The sequence below is a fragment of the Drosophila melanogaster genome, chromosome 3L, assembly GCF_000001215.4.
Source record: "Drosophila melanogaster chromosome 3L".
Classification (NCBI taxonomy): domain Eukaryota; kingdom Metazoa; phylum Arthropoda; class Insecta; order Diptera; family Drosophilidae; genus Drosophila; species Drosophila melanogaster.
In genome coordinates, this window is record NT_037436.4 from 5,531,183 (window position 1) to 5,551,563 (window position 20,381).

Genomic DNA, 20,381 nt, shown 5'->3' on the forward strand with positions numbered 1-20,381 from the left:
TTGATTTACCTTTCGCTTTCGCCGTGCTTTGTGATTATTTGGATTGTGAAGTGTGTTTTTTACGGTCTTCCCCTTCAGAAGTCCACAGTCCAGTGAATGAAAATGCTCAACATCGAGGTTTATTCATTCCGGATTATACATTAAAACAACACTAAAAATCCGGCAAATAATCGATTTTGTGTTTGCGCCACGTTTTTTACGCATACAATAAAATGCATTTATGCATAAATTCCGCTTCGCTGCGAGCGCCAAATGTTAACGTTAACAAGCGATTTGTTTTGATTTATCTGTAATAAATTACATAGCTTAAATTAATGCCAATGGACTCTCGCCTCTCCACACATATCCATACTCCTCTTGTTCTCCGTTAATGGGAAACACAAACAGAATTGAGTGCGATATGATAATGATTTTGAATCATTTATAGTCTGGCTTCCTTCCGACGGCACGTGCTAAAGTTATCACTAGAGTTTGGGATTTGTGATACGGATTGCAGTCACAATTTATGGCTGTTGGTTTTGTGGGTAATCAGTCAGCTATATCGATTTCTCTGACATTTCCCTTTCGGCTTGAGGTCGGTGCTTATGATCTTTGGGCTTACAACTCTTTGGAAATAATAACTGAAGCACGTGGCGCCTTTGCAGGTGCTAATTGGTTAAGCATGCCATATATTGAACCCGCTTTGGTCAAAACGAAACACAAAAACGGGCGCGTTCTATATATAAAATCAGCCGAAATCCACGATCTAAACGAAAATGCGATGAAATCGAGTTTTGATTATACTATAGGTAATTTGGAGCACCGACTGCGAAACGCCCAGAAAAAAAGGATCTAATTTTTGATTAGCGGGCTAATATGGCGACATTAAAGTGTCCATTTTGTTGGTAAGCTAAAGAGCAAAAATTATGCAACTATTGACATTGAACATACGATAATTTTCAAGGGTCTATTTATCTCTTTCAGGCTTGATGCCAACCCTTCAGCATTGCAAATATCAACCTGAAACTGGCATATGGATTCATGAATTCCAAATGCGACCTTTGAGCCTTTTTTACTAAACAAATTCACAGACAAAAACAAGAATAACTCTCCGTTCAGTTATGAAAATGTTAAATTGAACCAATTTACATTTGCAACCTGCCAGTGTTTTTGATAGGCATCAAATTCGCTTCCAATGAAAACCCATTAAATTCTATTTCCGCTCGAAGCGCTTATTAAAATCCTTGCTAAACTTTTTCACTGACCATTGAGTAGGAAAATCTTTTTGGAGATGCCCGAAACTTTGTTCGCTTGTCAACTATTCCAAAGATTTTCTGCCACCTTCACACGCTGTTTAAGCTGCTGTGCAAGTTTGTTCAAGTAATTACCACACTTGGTCGCAGTTTTGGTTGCAAGCAGCAACAGCAGCTGTGGCAAATTATGAAGTGCCATATAAAAGTTGCGCCATTTTACGCATCACCAAAGCCAAAGGAAAAGGGAAAGTCTTTCACCAGACTGATAAGAAAGTGACGAAACCGTGGGTGAAAACCGTTTTCTGCAGACTGCTGACTGGCTGGGTGAAATTTGTAAATTATACAACAATTTCAGTAAGTAGTTCTCAGCTCGACCCTCTGTTTTTGTTACCACTTGAAAGTATCTGCTGGCTGCCTTTAGTATTTGACTGCACCCTTTGATATTGAGTTGGTTTAGCCAACTTCTTTAGGAATTACAATTTAATTCGCGTCTTTATTAAATTCAGCCCCTTTACTTCATTGTTTTTCATCTTTGACTCAGAGGGCAGCAGCAAAGAGAATTGCACGTATATATATATATATATATATGTCAGGCAAATATTTGAGCTGAATAAACTGAAGCGGCACTCATTATGTGCAATACTTTTTGCATTATTTGCCAGCGTTGTTCCTTAATTAAAATGCTGTTAACATTAGATTTCAATGCCCGATGCGGCATTTAATCCGCGCGGCAAATAAATATTTCCTTTGCCCCACGGGCCAGATAATTTTATCGGCTTTCGTTATTTTTATTTATTGTAGCTTGCGCCGGTTAATTATTTCTATTTGCCTTTAATGTAGAGCACTGCCACAATAAACAGTGCAAAATAAATGAAGACCAAGGCAAAATAAAAATACAAATGAAATCGTATTCTCTTTCAATTCCATTCGATCATAATTTTTGTTCTTTAATGATCTGGGAACTCAGTTTTTATGCCCGGCATACCTATTCTAAACAATTTGGCGATAAATTTAAAAAAAATTCCATATGAATGTTCATATTGTTCGTTATGTACATATGCATCTGTATCTTGTGCCTCTGGTTCTTCGCCATCGGTATGTTTTTAATTTTTATGACTGCACGGAAGGAAGCGGCGCATTCAATGGAACCAGCCAAACGAGACAAGCAGATGAGCAAATGGGTAAATAGATTAAAAATCGCAGATGGTATGAATGGAAAAACTCTGAGTATGGAGAAATACCTTTCAGTGTTTTTGTCATTCGTGTGTTTTTGTTTAAAAGAATGCTAGATTTATAGAAATTCCATTTCAGCGCTTTTTTTATCATCTAAATATTTTGCCTTTGAAGAGAAAGCCGTTTGGTTCGTGAGTAAATCTCAATTATTTTGAAAAGACTTAGTAAATTGATTATCAAATTTTCGCGCCTTTGAACTAATGAACTAAATAGCCAAATTTCCCCAGTGTGGAAATTTCCCAGCCAAATTATATTTCAACTTTACTTCTTCGTCAGCTTCATTCGGGCTAATTAATTTTCTTACGGTCCGACATAAATTTGTTGGAAAATATTGCTTTATTTAACAGGGGAAATCTATTAGCTTATCACAAATTGCTCTCAGCACATGCTCAACTGGCAAAGGGACTCGAGCACTTTTCCCGGGAAAATTCAAGTGAAAACTTTGCTCCGCTGCATTTACGAGCTTCCAGATGCCGAAGGGGAAAACATAAACATGACTTTACGTAAAAATTTAAGACTTAGTACACAAGATGCTGCACAGACTTTGTCTCACCGCAGAAACTTGAAGATATTTTCGGTGCGACGATGCAGTTAAAGTTTGCCGGCTCAGGGGTTATTTCGACTTCCGAGATGTGTTGCCTAATAAATTGCTTATATAAGTTTAACGATCTTTTTGTGTGTTGATTTTGATGCGTGCCGGAGTGTAACATTCGGTTAAGTTCTTGGCGGCGGCTTTAGCCAAAAGTGCTGCGCACATAGCCTGAAAAATGAAAAGAGCGGTTTGAATGAAGTCGAAAAGTCGGCAACGCGATGCAGCCAAACAAGTAATATACATAGTCAACTTTCAGGTTGAAGCTGCAAAAGTGCAATTCATTTCAATTTAGGCTAGGAATTTAGATAGTAACACACACATTTTTACCAGCACTGGAGAGCATGAATATGAACGAATGACAAATGGGCAGATTTGAGTGTGCAATTGGGCGTGTCCGCTGGTAATTTGAATGTCTCATGGAAATGTAACCTAGAAGCAATTAATTACGCGCCAAGCTAAAGCGACAGCTTACACATTAAATTAGTAGCACTTGACATATGGTTAAGTATTTTATTATTAGTCAAGAGGGAAGAGGCCAAAAGCGGTAACAAAAATGCCATAACAACAGACACAAAAAGCACATCATTAGTTATAGCCACGATAGGAACTCGAACCATAGGAACGATCTCTCGAGATGGGCAGGCCCAAACGATCTGTATCATCGTAGTAGCCATATCCACGATTCCGCTGACCCTGATAATCCCGCTGCCAATAGCCTGAGTATTGCCTAAAACCTCCATTACCTCCGTAGCCACCATATCCGCCGTATCCGCCTCCTTGGCTACCCAGAATGTTCGTGGTCGGATAACTGCTAGTGGAATAATAGTTATAGCCTTGAGTTGGGTAGTAGCCGGAGGAACCGTAGCTCCCCTGGTTTGGGTAGTAGGTGGTAGATCCATATCCCGAGCCGGGATAGTATCCCGATGAGCCGTAGTAGTTCGTATTGTAGCCGGGATAGTAGGGGTTGCTCGGACGATTATAGTTGTAGCCATAGTTCGGATACCCAGAGCCAGTTCCAAAGAGATTTAACACTACAAGATCGTAGGTAAAGAAGAACAAAGAATTTTTAATTACCTAGTACCTTTATGGGTATAAAAACAATGACGCAATCATATTACTATTTGAAAGAATAAGTAAGGTTTTTGAGATAAAAGATGAGTTAGCCTGTTAGTTGTAACTTCAATATGGAGTACTCACACTTGGCCGAAGTCTCGGCGGTTGCCAAATCACTTGTCGTCGTCCTGGTCGCAGTTGCCACCTGATTTTCTGGGAGGGCGGCACTCCAGGCTCCAGTCACGGCCAACTAAAATGTTATTTAAGCGGCTTTTGTTTTAGGATGTTTACACAAATTGAATATTCCTGCTAGCACTCACCATTAGGGTAAATAGCTTGATGAACATGACACTGGATTTAACCATATTAAAAACAAAACAATCTGAATACGGCGGAACGGTAGACTTCCCGGCAAGAGAGCTTTGGAAACCAAGACAACTGCTTGGCTCGGTTGCTGGACGTTAAATAATTCTGTTTCTCAGACAAGGGGCCAATTTATATTTTTCATTTTCCGGCTGAGTTGCTACGCTCAAGTTGAAGTCGCTGTCGACGTCGTTGAGACAAACAATCCGCAACAGAAACAAAACAAAACAAAGCCCCCAACTCCCGCACTTGTCGCACTTTTGTATCTCACTTGAGGTGAAGCTCGGGCTTATTACTCATACGACACGTTGGTGCGGCCAAAGCGAAACTCCAGCGTAACTTCCCACCTCAGCGGGTGGGAATCCAGCCCTAAAGAGTTCTAACCACTCTGATCAGTCGCAATGAGACCTTTTCTGCCAGCGATTATCTATGATTATTGAATAATACGCGTAATATTCTCAATTACACGAGGCAGGTGACAAAATAAATGCCCATCTTGCCAGTGCGTGAGCCGGGTTTAATTTTACCCACCTATTTGCCTTTGCAAAACTTTAACAAACACAAATAGCCAAAGCAAAACCAAAAACAAAACCGAAACAAAAACAGTGAAAAGCCCCGCCCCGGTAAACCATTGAATATTTACCCTCAGTTCACAGATCGCATTTCTTTCAAGTTTCCCGCCATCTGGCAATGAATGAGAATGCTGAAAACGCTGCTGGCCAGGTCGTGTTGGCTTAGTATATCTTTAATTCCAATTATCCACAGAGAGTTTGCTATCTAAATATTTAGCTTATTTGACATTTTGTTGGTTTTTGTTAACTTTTTTGTGGTGCTAACCTCTTGCATAATCGCCGGTTATCGTGGTGGAGCAAATAGGCCGCCAAATATTTTGTAATTCTTAAAGGCCCTGTGAAGTAGTAAGCCCATTCATAAAACTCTAGTTCCGACTCGCACTAGAAAGCATGAAAATTATCTCAAAAGTGTATTTGTGTTTACCCGAAAATCGACCTCCAGCCGAACGCAAAAACCAACTTAAAGAGTTCACAGCTAATGTCAAAGATACGATGTGTGAAAAGTATCGCGTATTTTGCGACATGCGGGTATTGCAACTCTTTAGTTAAATACCCAACATAGTCGTAAAATTTATCCCACAACTGGGTTACTCATGGATCCAAGGTAAAATTGTTACAAGCACAAGAGATACGAGCTCGTAAAGACTCATCTTATCAAGAATTTAATAATAAGATGCCAACGAGACTTCCATCTTCTATAAAAATAACATTTCCAGTTAATAATTTAATAAATGCTAATGAAATATCTAAGGCCTGTTTTCTTTAAGCTGTGGGCAAAATTATGCCGAGCCTCCAAAGCTTAAAGGCATTTCACTGCCATGAACTCCATTTTATACTTATCAAAACAACAAAGGGAAAAAACATCAGAATAAAAAAAATAAACAGAAGCTATCCATTTCACTCTGGCTTCATGGCCTCTCTTTGTTTGTCTATTGATTTCAGGTCCTTTTCCAAGGACCTTACCTGGTCGGATTGCTCATGCAAAGGAGCCTTACACATATTTGCAAATGGGAAATTTTCTTGCCAAATGACGACAGCCATTTTACACACCAGGCAATTCTAATTAGCATAACTCGACTTCAGTTAACCGTGCAAAATTTAAATCAACAGTTAAATTCATATTCCTAGTTTGATCGTATGTTGTTTCAAATTTATATGTTTCTTTTTAAATTATTTATTAAACATATCTTATATACACTTACTACCCCTTAACTGGGATAATAGGGAAAAATAGGGAACGTGTGAGCCTAACACCAGTCTTTTCTAACATCATTTACACTTATTTTATATAAAGATTTAATTTCCAAATTGGATTCCTGCTTTACTGCTTGCTGTGAGGGGTGCGGTTCAATAAATTTAAATTAGGCTGCGATCTAAGAGATTGCGTAGAGATACAAAATCTTTAAGAGAAAAAAATTGTTGCTAGATGAAGAGGTGCCTTTCATGCTTTTCACAAATGCCAGCATACTTTTAGGCTTAAACATCTTCAGGTACCGTAGAAACACGAACTCATAGTAATGGCGAAACTTTAATTGTACAGTAACCATAACAGTTTTTTTTTTTTTTTTAGATTTGATTACGATGATGTTTTTATTATTTGATCAACGCACTGTTACCCATGCGGCAACTTAATTTGATCTGCTTAAATTATTTTATTTTACAATGTGTCTTGGTTACTTAAGACTAACAGATTTTTAATCCTAAAAATGATAGGGAGAATTATAATAGTTGATATAACATAGTAATTATTATTTATTTGATTATTCTAATGAATTTTAAAACTAAGACTTTCTAGGTCAAAACCAGGTTAGGGAGGTCATGAGGGTGGTGTACCATAACAGTAAAAACATTAAAAGAAAACGCCCTTAAGGTATGTTACACATTTTCCAACTGCGCCTCAAGTATTCCGTAGTCGACTATAATGATACTCGTACATATATGTTCCTGAATCGACCTGAGGCTAATAGTTACAAATTTGTGTTGAAACCAAACTTTAAAGTTTAAAACAACTCTTTAACGCAAATCCTTTGTTCATTACCACATATATAGATTTTTATTGACAGCACAACCAAATGAAGTAATCCTTGTTTTCATAAAATTCTGCCACCCCAATTAAGGATTTCACTCTCATAAGTAGATTTGTTTTCCCATTTTCCAATTAAATAATTAATAAGCCCAGAATTATTTTCTTTTAATTTTTATTTAATTTCAGTATTTCTCTTTTGACATAACAATTCAATATTCCGTCTCAATCGTGATTAGAGTAGACATTAAATAAACTAAGAACTAAAGTTGATAAAAATCATAAAGAAATAAGAGTGAACAAAATCATAAAAAAATAAAAAGCATACATAAATGCATAATAAACAACATGTCACAAAACAATTTTCTCTTTTTTTTTTTTGCCAATTTACAGTGCTCTCTGCAGGAAATGTTTAGATTACAAATAGAGTTTGACAGAGATATTACATTAGAGAGCTCCGAAACTCATCGTGGACAGGCGGTTTGGAGTGCATTTACCAAAACTGTTTAACATCGATTTCGAAATTTAACTCAAGGTAGCGAACACATTAACTGGGTTCTCCATTCGATTAACGCTTCTTAAATGCTGTTTGGCCCTGCCTGGCAGACACTAAAAACACTTAGACTAGGTTTAGTTGTTCGGGTTGGAGGTAGGATCGAGGTTGGGATGGGATTTAAGCGGGATCTGGGAGGGGAATTTGATTGTCCTCTCGTCCTTGTCTCAGTTCGTCTCACTAGTCACCTTGGTTTCGGGTTTGGGGTCAGCCAGGACTTTCTCTGCTTCGGGCTCAACTTTCACTTTAACTTCCTCGGAGGCTGCTGGAACGGATTCAGCCGGTGCCTTAACCTCTTCGGATGCTACGGGCTTGGGCTCCACCGCGGCTTTAACCTCCTCGGAAGCGGCGGCTGCTGGTTCGACATCAACCTTGGACACTTCAGAGGCGGCTGCTGGTTCGACCTCAGCCTTGGACACTTCGGAGGCGGCTGGCACGGGTTCGACCAGGGTCTTCACCTCTTCGGCGGCGGCTGGCACGGGTTCGACCAGGGTCTTCACCTCTTCGGAGGCCGCGGCTACGGGTTCGGAAGCCTTTTCCTCGAGTGGTGCCTCAGTATCGGTGGCTTCGCGTTTCTTGTGTAGTCTGTTGGGCAGATTCTGGGTGCACGAGCATGGGCACATGCACTGATCCTTGGGAGCCGAACCAGTCAGCACCGAGTGGAGGCTGAAGGATACACCAGGCTGAACGCCCAGCGGGAAGGAATCGATGTTCGTGAGTTGGTTAATCGAGTTCTCCTCACAGTTCGAGTAGTACTCCTGCGGCAGGATGACCACGGGCATTAGGGCGATAACAGCTCCCTTGGGAATCTTGTCCGGCGGATAGAAGGCCGGCTGTCCGGGTGCCTGAGGTATGACCGGCAATTGGGTCAGTGACATGGCGTTTATTATGCTGCCGAAGTTTGCTTGTCCATTGAAGCCGGAAAATTGTTTATTAAAGTCAACGGAGGCGGGATTGGGATAGGAGTTCGTGGTGGTGGTGGTTGTGGTTGAGGTAAGGGTGCTTTTCGATGAGTGCGTCTTATCGGCGTTACAAACACAGGACTGATCGCTGATCGATGGAACATGCAATGGGGGAGAGGGACGTGGCGTTACTTTGGGTTCAACGTAAACGGTAGGAGGTCGGGTCACGGGTTTGTACGGAACGGTCACGGGTTGTTTAGGCACCACAACGGTGGGCACCTGTGGCGTATGGTATTGGATCTGCGGCAGTTTGGTCACCACCTTTTCGAAGGGTCGTGGAGTCGAGGGTTCGTATTGGATCGGAATCGGAGCCGGAGTGGGCACCGGAATGGGAGTCGGAGTCTTGGTCTTGGTCACGTATTTGGGAGTCGGCGGTGGTGGTGGCAAGTAAGTGTGGTTTTCAATATTACCCGTTGTCACTGGCGGTGTGGTAACGCTCTTATTTGGCTTATCCTTCTCAATAGTGATAGCCGGGACCTTTGGCTGTACGATCGTCGTGGTTATTTTTTGGGATGGCGGTTGAGGAGCGGGAACGGGAGCGGGAACATAGGGTTTTGGAGTGTTGGGAAAAGAAGGAGGAATATATGTTAGTGGTGGCTTTGTCGTTACGGATGGTTTCTTAATAGCATAATCATTATTTTGTTCGTAATTCGGCTTATAGACTGTTTTTGGTGGTTCAATTTCAATGACTTGTGAGTATGATGGAGGTGGTTTCGAGATTTTACCCGGTTGGTTTGGTGGCAGATAGCCGGGTGTCTCCTTGTCCGAGTAACGAGGATCGTTGGGAGAGGGTCCTGGAATGCAAAGAGTCCTTTTTTAGCATCTGATATTGAAATGTGTATAGGATGTATTACCTGGTGGGCCGGGACGAGTGGGGCCTGGTGGACCGGGCCGAGTGGGGCCTGGTGGGCCAGGACGAGTGGGGCCTGGTGGTCCTGGTGGTCCGGGACGAGTGGGGCCTGGTGGTCCTGGTGGTCCGGGACGAGTGGGGCCTGTTGGTCCGGGGGGTCCGGGAGGTCCGTAGGGCCCAGGACGAGTGGGTCCAGGTGGGCCGGGTGGTCCCGGTGGTCCCGGTGGTCCGAAAGGTCCAGGCTTAGTGGGTCCCTTGGGTCCGGGAGGTCCTAGAAAATGGGATAAATGTATTTCTTAACATAAAGAACATTTATGGCTGTCATATAACACCTACCAGGTGGTCCGGGTGGTCCAGGTGGGCCGGGGGGTCCGTTGGGTCCATTGGGTCCCTTGGGGCCTGAGAAGCGGGTTCAAATTGTAATAAAAATGTTTGTTAAACATAGATCTAGCAAGGATTCTACCGCCGGGTCCTTTAGGTCCGCCTGGGCCGCCGGGGCCTACGCCGCCGCCGTCTCCCTTGCCGCCATTTCCGCCGAATCCTCCCTCGGGTCCAACAACGTGGACATATGGGGGTGCCGGTGGTCCAGTGGGGCCTTCAACGTGAACATATTTGCCCGAATCATCGTGATAATACCGACCATCGTTAATACCTGCGAATGGTAGTCGAATGAAATGAGTATTCATTGTCATATTCAAAGTTATTCATTATTACTCACCGTTATAGCGTCCGCCATTGCCATTATATTTACCGTTATCTAGATAGTGAATTTAAAGATCATAAAAATTGTTCGATTAAAAACTGTGCCGTAAAAATTTACTTTCTACATGCTCACGTTTTAACTACAGATACTAGCTACTAGTAACTACATAAATTAAACATTACATTAACTACAGCAACTGATTTTCTAAAACTGTTCTAGATAATTGTATAACACTCGAAAATTACAGGCTTACGTTCTAGACCGACACCAAATAACAACAAAAATCATAACAACAAAGCAAACAAGTAGGATGGAGTTAGTATTAAAGTATGGGCTTAGTTGGGGGATCAGGAACACCGAAAACCAAACTAAAATAAATCATAGGTGTTAATTGTTAGTTGCGTTTATAGAATTGATTAATAGTCATTGCTCAAGCGGATTTTTTTTTTACATATTCATGTGCCGTGTAATTATTTTACAATATATGTGTGTACTTGTGTGGTTGTCGTGGTGTATTGGTGTGGGTGTGTGTATCTGTGTGTGGATGGGTGGGTGGGTGTTGAACTGAAGAATCGGTGCAAGCATGGGTGATATAACTGTGATCCGATCTCAGCCAAATGCGCGCTGAGACACAGAATTTGTGATCAATTCGTATTGATTTTCATTTCATTTAATAACTTTTTGTGCAGAAAGGATAGAAAGTGAGGTATAGGTAATATATAAAGATTGGGATTGTGCGCTCTTAGGAAAGGTGCTCTGATAAAGGATAACTGAAATCAAAAACGTGCCCTAGCATTGCCTCACTTATATATGTGTGTATATGGTCTTTTTTGGGAGAATTGCAAAATAGGATTATAGAAAATATCGAAATTAGGTGTGAAATCATTGTTTCTTGGCTGAAAATAAACAAATAGTTTCTTAAAATAGTTTAAAGTTTAAGTAAGAATTATTGTAATGAAGACATACGTTTAAGATTGCTATCTTACGAACTAAAAGCCTTGAAGAGAGAAATTTGAACGAACTGATCGCGCAATAAGATGAGAAATTTATCGATGTGCCATTGGAACCTCTTTACATTGGGTAACACCATATCAGGTTACATTTCATCCGCATCCTCCACAGCTCGTTCAAATTTAGCTCTCCATGAGTAGAGAAATCGTTGGAGGGCTAACCTGGAGTGTATGGAATGGCCCCAGGAAAACCGGTCTCTGTGTGCGTGTAGGTGCTCGTGTAGGTTCCCTCATTATCCGGGCGATACTGGCCACTGGCTTCGATTCCGAAACCGCTGGCGGCACCCGTGCCCGTACGATCGCCACCAACAGCGCCACCGTTTCCGGTGTTATAGCGACCGCCGTTTCCGGCGGTATAACGATCGCCAGAGCCGGCGGCACCACCGTTTCCGGTGGTGTAACGGTCGCCAGCACCGACGCCGCCACCGTTTCCGGTGACATAACGGTCGCCGGCACCGACGCCGCCTCCGTTTCCGCTGATATAACGATCGCCGGCACCGGCACCGCCACCGTTTCCGGTGCTGATGCGATCACCGGAACCGTTTCCGGAACCGTCGCCCAGGCCAGTGCGATCGCCATCCTTGTAGACCGGTTTTCCTGAGGCTCCTCCTCCCGCGCCGACTGGACCCAGGCCGCCAGGTGGTCCCGGTGGTCCCGGAGGACCCTTGGGTCCCTTTGGTCCATTCGGGCCACCCGGGCCATTGGGTCCGAAACCGCCAACGCCTCCAAATCCTCCGTTTCCACCGAAACCGCCGCCAGAGCCGCTGCCTCCATTGCCTCCATTTCCGCCATTGGGTCCAATCACATGGACATAGGGATTACTATCCGGCACGTACTGGCCATCATCTAAAAGGACACAAACTATGCAGTTTCCGATCCGCAGATCCCTTCTCTAGCTCATTGCTCACTGTTGCTGCCCGGTAGCAGGGTGTTCACCGAATGGAAGGACGGCGCCTGATCGCCGGGATGGCTGAGATCCGAATGACCCTTGTCCGTGCCAAAGATCCCCGTGCCCTGCGGCACCAGTGGACCAGTGGGCTTGTGGATGGGCAGACTCTTCTGGTCGGAGCCCTTGATCACAATTGTGTTGGCTGAGAACGATGGTATCGCATCGTTGCTGCCGCCTTTGTTCTTAAACTGGAAAATATGTGTAGGTGCATCGGATTAGAAGGGGTCCTTGAGGCGTTTCTACGCATTTCCAAGAATCTTCATTAAACAAACAGCCCTACGGTGGGTTGAATTCTAAGAAATGAGCAGAAACCGCCCGAGGAGAACCCCATCAACCCTTACATCATCTAGGAAGAATGGGACGCCGTGCTGGGCACCATTCGCAAACTTTCCACATCCGATGGGGAAGTACAGTTCCTCCCACTGCAGCACAATGCCAGGCTCGGATGGACCACCGTTGGTCTCGCTGTACAGATGGGGCGGGAATGTCTCCACTGGCTTCTCCGGCTCCACGGTGCGGTAACCGTGGGCATCGGCCACGTAGTGTGTTGCCCGGAGGAGGTGGTAGGGATCGATCAGGCCATAGCAGCCGTAGGTAACTCCATCGGGACCGCGGGTCTCGTGATGGAAGTTGCCGGTCTTGCCGACATCGTAGCCATACCTATAGGCATCTTTTGGTTGATCGTGTTCGTGTCGATTTGGATTGGTTTTTGATTTGGTGGGGTTTTGGTTTGGTTTGGAAGAGTAATGTTTAGAGTATAACGCTTTTGTTTGGTGTGATTGCTTGCAGTTTTTGGTTTGTAGTGCTGTGAGGACCTGTAAATGGTGTGTTTATATAACCCTAAGACTCTCGACTAACTGACTGTGATCTAACTGCTCTAAAAAGGGCGCTGTAACTGAAAGTTTCACGAAGAACCTAATCAGATGAGGTTTGTATAAGGAAAATGTTGGTGTTTTTTGTGTGCTGTTGTTGATTGGGTATTTTTCAAGTATTTTTTCGGTTTTTGTTCGGAGTAATCAATTTGGAGGTGGTGTGGTAGATTTATGAGTATGCGAAGCATTTTTAAAGAGGTTTCATGTAGAACTTTTCTCCACTGAAGAGCAAATGCCTACACAAAACTGTAGAAAGAAGTGTAAATTTATATGTAAGAGGAGGAGAAAGTAGCATAGAATAAGAGAGAGGAGAGATATAGGTAATGGTTGATTGATTGTTGAGCGTGTATATATTTACAATTTGATACTACGAGTTCTACTGGGTGAGTTTAGTAAAGCTGCTACGGAAATATATATAAATTTATATATATTATATATATATAGGAGGGTACTACAATTGGTGGTTGTTTCGGTTTTTGGGGGGTTTAGATTAATTGATGTAAGTCGATTGAACTATCAAAGGGTTTGAAGGGGGCAGTACAAATACTTATGACTACGATACTACTAACTACTACGATAACAATTTGTTGTTGGTCAAGTTAACTACTTAGATGGTATATATGTAAATAACAAAAACGAAGACTAACTAACTGCATGGATGGGTCAGATAAGAAATGGATGGGCAGTACAAAATCAACTGATTTTTACATAGTTAATGAATTGAATTGGGGGATTGTTCTAGTTTTACTTTTCGGATGTTTGGGATGGATTCAAGCGGCTTAGATAGACACGGATATGAAATTGTTAAACGGATTCACTTACTTGTGTCAATGTTTGACGAATAGTACTGACGGTTCGTTGTCTTTTGGTCGTCAATGTCGAGAATTAGACGACGGTTCTGCTCATCGAACTTAGCAGAGTAGACGCATTGCAAGAAAATGCATGCGACGGCCTGGAAAAAACCAAAGGCGAATGATTAATGAAACTGTCCAACGAAAAACGCAAATCCTACAACTGTCGAAAGATTTGTCACATTCATGGCACGCCCCCACAGAAACCGAGCTAGTATCTCAAAGACTTAAGTCTTGGCATGACTTGGCTCGGCTCGGCTCAATTTGCATACTCCGTTTAGAGATGAGTCAAATGCCCGAGCTCGTTTTTGGTTATTTGTATCTCCAACAACAGGCCCAAGCAAATCAGCAGCCATTTAGATCCGGTTCGATTCGAAACCGTGGCAAAGAAAAATACAGCACATACAAAAAAAAAAAAAAATCCGTTCACCAAAACCACTGGCAAAATGTCAAAGGCATAATAATCGAATCACAACGCATTCTTGGCTCACACTCGTCAAATGTTGACGGACTTTTTAGCAAACTGGAACTGGAGTTTGCGATTTGGCAGAACATGCTAATTTCCCAAGATTTGTCACAGTCGACCAAGAAAAACTAGTTGGCTTCCACTGACAGTAATGGACAATTAGCTTAGTTCTAAATGCACTTGCTGGCATTCTGAGTGACATCGCCAAATCGATTACCACTAACCACTTAGCATCAGGTTTTAGCTCTCAACTGGCCCACATATTCGTAATAATCGTTGGATCATCTTTTGGCCGAAAATCTCAGCCTGAATAGCTGAGATTACGAAACTTATCCGTTCGTCGATTTGCATATATTGCCCATAGAATTAATAAACACAAGCCAAGTTCCGGCATCGCCAAGACTTCCTTATGAAAACGAGTTATCTTAACCCCATCCTAATACAGAATTAAAACATCATAATTCTTAAATATGTCGCTGAGTTCGTAGCCAAAAAATCAGGTGCGGTGTATATAACCTTCGCGTTATGCTAAATAATCGATTGGCTTATATGAATTGATGGATTTGTTCGCGTCCAAATTGAGACTCCATCTCTTCGTCGAGGGTGTGTTTGCCTTAAGGTTAAAGAGGGATTGCAGTAATTAAAGTGGAAACAATGGCATTTTATGGTTAACACCCGCCATAGCTTCCATCTACCAATGGCTGCGATAAGGTCAATAATTTAGCGTCTTTGTGGGTGCAAACAAAGTGGAAACCAAACCATGTGAAGGAAACCCAAAAAATGCGGCGACAAAACAAATGAATTTCTAATAAAACAAATTTATTTGCCTATCGCGGCCATCAAACGGGTCCGAGATTCAAGACTGAGATTCCAATGGCGAATAAAAAGAGAAAAATATGAAATCTCATTAATGCAAATCGGTGGCTCGACGGATAACTGTCTTTTGATTGGCATATCTTCAAGTTTAAATTGTTGCCAAATCGCCTGCTCCAAAATCTCCACCACTAATAAATAATACAGAAATTATGCACAACAATCGCAGAGTCTATGGAAAGAGCATTTTTTGTTTTTAATTTACTATGCCATGCTATCCAGCAGTTGTTGACAGCAGAGGTCGTTTCCATCTCACCCACATAATCGAGCCTCAGGGCAAGTTTTTCATAAAAAATGTGTTTTTTTTACGAATTTCATTCCTCGCATTTCACATTGCATGCCTGCCATGGAAGTCGATGGAAAAACTGGTGGTTAAATATTACTAAAGTTTCTCATTATTTTCGGTCCTTATTGATTTTTAACTTATTACGGCAGTTGATTACATTTGAAACTTTGTCTTTCACCCATGGGAAACTAACATATTGAGCAAGTTTTTCTCTAGCAAAAGTCGGGGGAAACTGTTTTCGTTGACATGACGGAAATACGAAAATGGTGATGGATTGATTGATGTGACTTGCTGGTGGAAAAATACCATTGATTTGGTAATAATGAAAGTGAGTAAGAACTGTGGTTACAGCCAACTAAGTTGATGAAATAGAAGTGGAATATAAAGCGAATTCCTCTTAGCATTAATATAAAAAAAATTTGAAATATGAATTCATTTCGAATATGGGCTAGCCCCAAAATCTGACAAATCTAAAACGTTGTGGGTAATTAGGCTCTCAAATTGAGTGAAGGGGCTGCCAAGCCCGCTTTTGAGTTGCTGCTGATCGTCGCACAAAAGCCTCACATCAATTGCCAATCAATTAAACTCAATAGCCAGCCAACAAATGTGGGCCAAAATGTGTGTAACATGTTGTACAGACGTCATGAAAGAAGTGCGAAGAGGCGAATTTCGAGTTGCGAATGCAGTAAATCAATTCCAAGTCGCATAGATCATGCAAAACCGAGTGCCAACTGGCGTTGTGACCCAAAAAACGCATATGGCTACGCCTTGAGAACCAAAGCGTTCTATAGTTACTATCCAATATACTCGTAGATGCACTGAAGTGGTAGTATGCTCTATGAGCCAATGAATCTTGAAGAGTTTGCATAACTCAGCGAAGACAATTTATTAATCGACTTATTCGCACGCACAAGGCGGTTGTTTCTGTTGTTGTTAACATGATTTCAGATGTACAGCGCATTTTTCATCATCATCATGGGCATCTTGATGATCATAATCATCCGAAAAGTAACCGGTTTAGTCATCCTCACACTTTTCGCTGAAGTATCTTGACTGCTTTTGCCCTTTGGCGGTTGGAGCGAAACTTTTTTTTTTCGTGTAAGTATTTATACTTTTCAAGGTCGATCTTTTGCCGGCGGCCAATGAATTGAACAAGAAATAATGTGTTGTTGTCGCATAAAAGTTTATAAATCGAATCAAAATGCAACTGACTGCGGAACGGCGACCTTAATCGATGACATCTTCTTTGGGTTTTTTTTTTTTTTCATTGGGATGCAGTTTCGTGCTGTGGGGAATTATGAAATTTCTCTTTAACGAAACATTGTTGGGGAATTGTGAAATGCCCGTTTCAACGCCTCAGCTTCCCGGCAAACATTTCCATAAAGATGTGAGTAAAAACGGCTAACAAACATTCATAACGCACCTACCCGGCAACCAAAAAACAAAAAGTCTCCACTGTAACAAAAAGCTTATAAGAACTTGACAAACTTTGCGATCTTCGTAAGAAAACAATAAAAACAATTTTAATCAAACCGAAAATATTCGGCGGAACAAGTATAACCAGCTGTGGGCGATGGCCTTTAGGTTTGGATTTTCCAGTTAATCCAGACTTGAATTTAATTAGCGACGCATCTAGAATTCTTTGCAGAGCAGAAAAGTGCTAATGAGATCAGAACCCATCGATAGGCAAACGAATTAGCCAGTTTGATGCGAGACAATAGCTGGGAATTTGTCCAACGAATGTATAGTCGACTGTCACTGAACTTCCACTGGACTTGTTCTGATTTATTAAAGCAATTAAAAAATAAACCGTTGGGCCTGGCACGGTTGAGCATCCCGAATGACATCATATTATTTTTAAAAACTTTTACTTTCAACTCTTGGCATTTGGCTGCAGCTTAATGAATACACTTTGTATAGCGTTTTCGTTTTTACTTAAAACCAGCCCCAAAGACTTCCTCCATCATCGGCACCAAAACTATATATCTTATATCTCCATAGCTGCCGCCTTTGGCGATTGTCTCTCCTAATCGCCGACTAGCGATCGAGGGCTAATTTGCATTTCTAGATTCGTATTTTAGATACAGATTCCATATTGAAATTGGCCACAAACATATGGCAACAGAGAAGCGACATAAATTAGTGCGGCATAAAAGCCGACCTTTTGGGCCTTTAAATATCGAAAGTTAACTGGCGAGTAGGAGAAATAGTAAGAACCGATGAGCCATAAAAGTGAATGGGAGACGATGAAGTTCCATGAACTCTTACGTAATGTTGTTCTAGCTGGAAGTTGGCCCAGCCTGAATAAAAGTTCATTAACTGGTTTTTGTATCGTTGTTTCCTGGCAAAGCAGAAGTGCTCTGCCCTTCATTCGCACTTTAATTTAAATAATAACCCTTTTGGCTCTTGTAACTGTAAAGATTTAACTATTCATCGGACATGCCTAACGCTCCATTTTACAACCAAATAAATGTAATTTATTTCAATTGCCCCATTTGCCAGCAGCCAACTGTTTGTCATGCCAAACTCGACTTTGGCTACTCCATTTTATGACTCAACTCAGTAAGGCAACTACTACTGGGCGATTAAATCTCTTCAAATTGCACTACACCAAATGGCGGCAAAGAAAATTCCGCGGACTCTTTAAAATTCCGCACAAGCCGAGCTGAGAACAAATTTATAATAAAAAGAATTGTGGGCCAAGATGAGATGCGATGCCCTGCCCTGTCAACGTGGTGCCGCTGGGCATTTTCTCCCCCGACTTGGTTTGTTATTTTTTTTTTTTTACCCGTTTTTGTTTGTTGGCCGAGTACGTGTCTGGCAGAATATCTTGGCCCAAAACAGAGGCTTATGCCGCAGGCAATGGTAATAAATACCGAAGCGCCCGCAAAGCTTAACCCCAAATAACCATCGTGGATGGGGTCACTTTGGCAGGTGACAAGGGCCACAGACTGAATCCATTTTTTCTACGCCGAATGGAGATAGTATCTCGGCTCACTTAGAGCATCATTATGACACCTCTTTTGGGGAATTTCGGTGCTCATAAAATCGCAGGTACAAACAAAAAAAAAATGAGTAGCAGTCACAAGCAAAAACAATTAACAGCTTTGGATAGGCATTATCTAAGAATTTTTTGGCCATAATCAAATTAACACTCTTTTGCGATAGTATTTCCTAATGAAGCGGGTCCTTGACTCACGATTTTATTTAGCCTCAACTTTTGCACATTTAATATGTAGCTCCGTTAGGTAACAAAAAAAACAGCAAATGATAAAAAATGAATGGAAATTTGCATAATGCAGACAATGACAAAAACAGCTCTCTCCTTCTTTCTGAATCTCTTTGTTTAATACCCAGACATTTGTTATTTTCGGTAAACAACGTACTTCCCTACTGGCGCATTTTTGTCCGTTGACTAATCTTCTAACCCTGGCTAAAAACAACAAAATTGTACCGAGTATCGATTCGATTCCAAACAGCACAAAAAAATTCAAGTCAAATAAAAACTGGGCATTACTTTTGCTTCTGCGTTGTGTTGTGTGCCAAAGCAAACAGAAGTGCCTGCGTTTGCATCGCATCGTTTCGAAATTGCCGGTATTCGTATTTGTTTGCCCAGAAAAATGCCGGTTGGCTATTACTATTATTATTATTAGTATTATTACCGCACGTTTCTCCAACAAATTCGCCTTCGCGCCCGTGCTAGTGTAAATAAATTGTACAGAAAAATGGGTTTCCGAAATAGTTATAATTTGACCCGGACTTGTTAACGCTCGTTAAATGCGGAATTCCGCCTTAAATATCAGTTATGAGTTGTACAAATATTCTATATGCAGTTTGTAGCTCGTAAGCGTTTGAAATTTGGTTGCCATGCACTCTATTCGATATTCGAATGTGATCAAACACACTTAGCAGACGTTTTTATTACCATTTAATGTTTGACAATATTTTTAGCCAACTGCTAAATGTCTTTACAAAATATCAGTTGAAATAACAATCAAATCGAAGGTCATCTGAAGACATAAATTTGTTTATACACCCAAATTTAAGAAACAACAATCGTTTTTCGTTTGGCAATTGGACGTTAAACAATATGTACGTTTTTCAAAATCGAATAATTAAAAGTAATTGTTTTTTTTCTTGAGTATTCATTTAACTTACCATGCACAGAGCTGCACGCGCCATTTTGCAACGAATTTTATGTTTTTTTTTTGACACAAGAAACGCCAGTAAATATTTAGGTGTTTTGAATTTTACAATGGAATAAACTCAGTTATCCCTTTTCCAATCTTGAAAAGAAGAAAATGCTTATTTTAGTTTTATATTGAATCGCAGGCAGGCACACAGTTTCGCACTATAAGGTTGGAAATATTTGCAAATATTCCGTCTTGTTTATCCTTGCAATTAGTACAGTTCTCTTGCGGCTGCTATAGCCATTGATCGATCACAAGTGATTGGGTAGTGTTTTAGTATTTACTTTTAGGAGCCTAAACTAGAGCTCATACCGTGGTGACCGATGTGGACGAACTGAAGATGAACGCATCGAGTCTTAGCCATATAAACAGAGGCAGACGCAAAACAAAAAGGCGAAAAAACACACTCGACACAAAAAAAAGACTAAAAATCGTACTTGAGAGCAGCTCCTAACCCATACAGATACCTGGCTTAAAGTGCGTGAGTGTGTGTGTGTGTGTGTCTGAGTGTGAGTGGAACGAGTTTGCTTTTTTCGCCGGATTCGTTAATTTATTTGGCCAAGCGCCGGAGAGATGAGCTCGAACTAAGCCACGGGTCGTATACTTGATATATTGATCACTCTCCTCGGCGATTCGAACTCTCTCGCTCGGAATTCTCTAGGATCTGCTTGCGTGTCTCAAGAATTTAAGTTCACTTTCAGGTTCTTGGGGTTCATTAATATTTAGAGATTGATTTTTTTCCTCATCT

General features: G+C 41.5%; 2 protein-coding genes across 12 annotated transcripts, besides 1 other annotated feature; both read right to left on the reverse strand.

Moving 5' to 3' along the window:
- Nucleotides 1-2,785: 2,785 nt before the first annotated feature.
- CG13285 (uncharacterized protein) lies at nucleotides 2,786-4,577 on the reverse strand. Of its 2 annotated transcripts, NM_001259709.1 has the most exons (4): nucleotides 4,431-4,577; nucleotides 4,255-4,360; nucleotides 3,801-4,088; nucleotides 2,786-3,225 (listed from the first exon to the last, which is right to left on the reverse strand). In NM_001259709.1, exons 1-4 carry the CDS (start codon nucleotides 4,473-4,475, stop codon nucleotides 3,200-3,202), a joined length of 465 nt encoding a protein of 154 aa, NP_001246638.1. In that variant the 5' UTR covers nucleotides 4,476-4,577; the 3' UTR covers nucleotides 2,786-3,199. The 2 variants fall into 2 exon arrangements, with proteins under 2 accessions (NP_001246638.1, NP_647969.1); NM_139712.2 differs by lacking the exon at nucleotides 2,786-3,225 and having other exon boundaries at nucleotides 3,555-4,088.
- A 2,023-nt stretch (nucleotides 4,578-6,600) lies between these two features.
- Nucleotides 6,601-6,876: a mobile genetic element.
- Nucleotides 6,877-7,228: 352 nt separating this feature from the next.
- On the reverse strand, nucleotides 7,229-19,977 carry frm (farmer). 10 transcript variants are annotated; one of them, NM_001104040.2, is made up of 13 exons: nucleotides 19,946-19,972; nucleotides 19,602-19,729; nucleotides 13,790-13,919; nucleotides 12,437-12,765; nucleotides 12,055-12,283; nucleotides 11,309-11,992; nucleotides 10,185-10,190; nucleotides 9,897-10,028; nucleotides 9,770-9,832; nucleotides 9,438-9,704; nucleotides 9,309-9,377; nucleotides 8,994-9,066; nucleotides 7,229-8,671 (listed from the first exon to the last, which is right to left on the reverse strand). In NM_001104040.2, exons 2-12 carry the CDS (start codon nucleotides 19,623-19,625, stop codon nucleotides 9,041-9,043), a joined length of 1,959 nt encoding a protein of 652 aa, NP_001097510.1. In that variant the 5' UTR covers nucleotides 19,626-19,729; nucleotides 19,946-19,972; the 3' UTR covers nucleotides 7,229-8,671; nucleotides 8,994-9,040. The 10 variants fall into 10 exon arrangements, with proteins under 10 accessions (NP_001097510.1, NP_001137889.1, NP_729075.1 ...); NM_168121.4 differs by having other exon boundaries at nucleotides 7,450-8,671; nucleotides 9,897-10,085; nucleotides 10,152-10,190; nucleotides 19,918-19,977; NM_168120.4 differs by lacking the exon at nucleotides 19,946-19,972 and having other exon boundaries at nucleotides 7,450-8,671; nucleotides 9,897-10,085; nucleotides 10,152-10,190; nucleotides 19,602-19,748.
- Between the last annotated feature and the right edge of the window lie 404 nt (nucleotides 19,978-20,381).